Below are 2,399 nucleotides of genomic sequence, written 5' to 3'. Positions count from 1 at the left end.
TGCCAGCTTTCCTCCCCTCCACCTAGTGCTTAAACTTTTCCTTGAAAGGACAGAGCCAGCCCCTCTCCAGAATCCCAGAATCTGACATTCCAAGACTCGACCAGGCCTGCTTCCCACTGTGGGAACCGGGGCCAAGGCAGGAGCGCAGTGCCAGGCCTGAGACTCCCGGGACCCAGGGGCCAGGATCCGAGCTGGTACAGGCTCTGGGGCCTCTGTCAACCCATCTGTCACCACCCGCCCCCCCCCCCACACCCAGACTGTCCCGCCTTGGCGGTGCTGTCCCTGACTACCACATTATTGCTCCAGAACCCGCCAGCTGGGCCCTGGGTGGCTGGGGCTCCTCCCGAGCCTGGGACAAAGACAGGGGAGGGAAGGGAAGAGACCCTGACTGCCCCTCCTTCTCCGCTCAGGAGGCAGACATGCCCGATGAGGTCAACATCGATGAATTGTTGGAATTAGAGAGTGAAGAGGAGAGAAGCCGGAAAATCCAGGTAGGTGGAAGGGAAAGCCGTACCTAGCCCCCTCCCCTGCATCTCCCTAAAAATTGTATCAATAATTAACAGGTTTATTGAGCACTCCCTCAGTGCCAGGCACTGTTTCAATGGCTTTAAGCTTAGTAACTTATTTAATCTTCACAAAACCCTCCAAAGGGACTGTTATCTCCATTGCACTACTATCGATACTATTATCTCCATTTTCAACTCAAGGAAAATGACTCCCAGAGATATCTAATCACTTGCCCAGGGCCACACAGCTCAGCAGGGGCAGAGCTGAGAGTCAGAGCTCGGCAGTGCACACGCAGTGGCCCGCTCTTCCGGCCTCGGTGCTCTAGAGGGAGGAAATGCTTTGTGATCTTCTGGCCCTCTCTGGATCCAGCGCTGGTGGGGGGCTGAGTGTCTGGACTCACCCCTAGCCCCCAGTAGCTCTCTAAGACGCCTAGATCTATTTCTTCCCTTGAAACCACGTGGGAAGTCCACCTGGACGTCCATCTGTCTTGCTGCCCTTGCTTTGCTGGGTTGGAGGCGTGTAGGTGTTGGTCATTTACTATTTTTTTTCTGTTGGGGGGTTTTTAGGGACTCCTAAAGTCGTGCACGAACCCCACAGAGGTGAGTTTTCTGTCCCCAACTCTAGGGCCCTGTTCTGTCCCCTGCACCCATGAGGGTGGGGGTGGGCTCCGGGGAGGAGGGAGGAAGCTGGCGGGGCCCAGGACCCTCAGAGGGAACCCTGGGGGCCCTGCCTCTCCCAGGGCCCTTTCCTCATCTCAGTGGTGTCTTTTGTCTTCCTCACTCCTGTCCCTCTCTCCCCATCTGCCGCCGGGGCTCCATTATCTCCCCCTCTGAGGCGCTCCCCCATCTGTCTCCTGTCTCTGCCTCTGCTGCGCCATCCCGTCTCTGCCTCTCTCCCCCGTGCCTGCCTGCAGCACCCTGGGGCTCCCTTCCCCACCTCTCAGGGGCCCCCCAGCCTTCCAGGCCCTGAGCGGCCCAACCCCTCTCACTTCCTTCCCGGCTTTAAAAGGGAAAACTATTCGTGTTTCTCTGACCAGCTCTGGGCTGCCTGAGGGACAAACGTCACTGTGTGTCTGTCTGCCCTGGAGCCGGCTCAGGCCTCTGGCCCCTGGGGACCCCCCTCCTGGTAATCTCTTGGCCTGAGAAATAGCCCCATGTTGCCCCGTGGCTCTGTTTCTTTCTTGGGCCCCTCGTTTCTCTCCCCACCTCTTCTCTGCACCTCTCTCCATTTCTGTCCCTCTCCCTGCCTCTGGTCTCTTCCTCTCCCTCCGGCCTGTTCGTCTCCATCTGGAGCCTCTACCCCTCCTCACCTGCACCTCCATCCCCTCTCACTGACCAGAGGGCAGGAAAAAGAGGAGTCCGGGTTGGAAGGGCTGGGTTGGCCAGGGGGTGCCCCCACCCCTCCCCATGTTCTCAGCATCCTCGCCCCGTCCTCAGGACTTCGTCCAGGAGCTGCTGGCGAAGCTGCGAGGCCTCCACAAGCAGCCAGGCCTCCGTCAGCCCAGCCCCTCCGGCGACGGCAGCCTGAGCCCTCGCCAGGACCGAGCCCGGACCGCGCCGCGCTGACCCTCTCTGGCCTCCGTGACCTCCTCCATCTCCCTGCCACCCAACGCCGTCCTGGCTTGTTTATAAGTCGTATTTAATGGTTCCGTAACAATAACACCGCGTGCCTGTTTTTCCTCTCCCTGGTTACTGTGGGCTTCCCTGAGCGCCTCCCCCCACCGCCCTCGCTCCCGCTGCGTCTCCTCGGCCCCCAGCCCCCGCAGCTGGCCCGGACAGATGGAGAACAGCTCCTCAGCCAGAGAGCATGAGAACAGGCCCTGCTGACCTTCCACCCCTGGGGCTCACATCCTGTCCTCACCTCCCCCAGCCTTGGCCTAGCCCCAGCCAGCA

General features: G+C 60.2%; 1 protein-coding gene across 1 annotated transcript in view; it reads left to right on the top strand.

The window, feature by feature from the left end:
• PPP1R14A (protein phosphatase 1, regulatory (inhibitor) subunit 14A) overlaps positions 1-2,190 on the top strand; it is a 12,894-nt gene extending 10,704 nt beyond the window's left edge. Inside the window, exons 5-7 of the mRNA XM_010849308.1 lie at positions 411-491; positions 1,074-1,106; positions 1,944-2,190. Coding sequence (XP_010847610.1) covers positions 411-491; positions 1,074-1,106; positions 1,944-2,072 — 243 coding nt within the window. The 3' untranslated portion in view covers positions 2,073-2,190. The remainder of the gene's footprint in view (positions 1-410; positions 492-1,073; positions 1,107-1,943) is intronic.
• The last annotated feature ends 209 nt before the right edge of the window (positions 2,191-2,399 follow it).

Source organism: Bison bison, unplaced genomic scaffold (genome assembly GCF_000754665.1).
Source record: "Bison bison bison isolate TAMUID 2011002044 unplaced genomic scaffold, Bison_UMD1.0 scf7180017864280, whole genome shotgun sequence".
Classification (NCBI taxonomy): domain Eukaryota; kingdom Metazoa; phylum Chordata; class Mammalia; order Artiodactyla; family Bovidae; genus Bison; species Bison bison.
The sequence above is the reverse complement of the archived record's forward strand: the minus strand, read 5'-3'. Positions and strand labels throughout refer to the sequence as shown.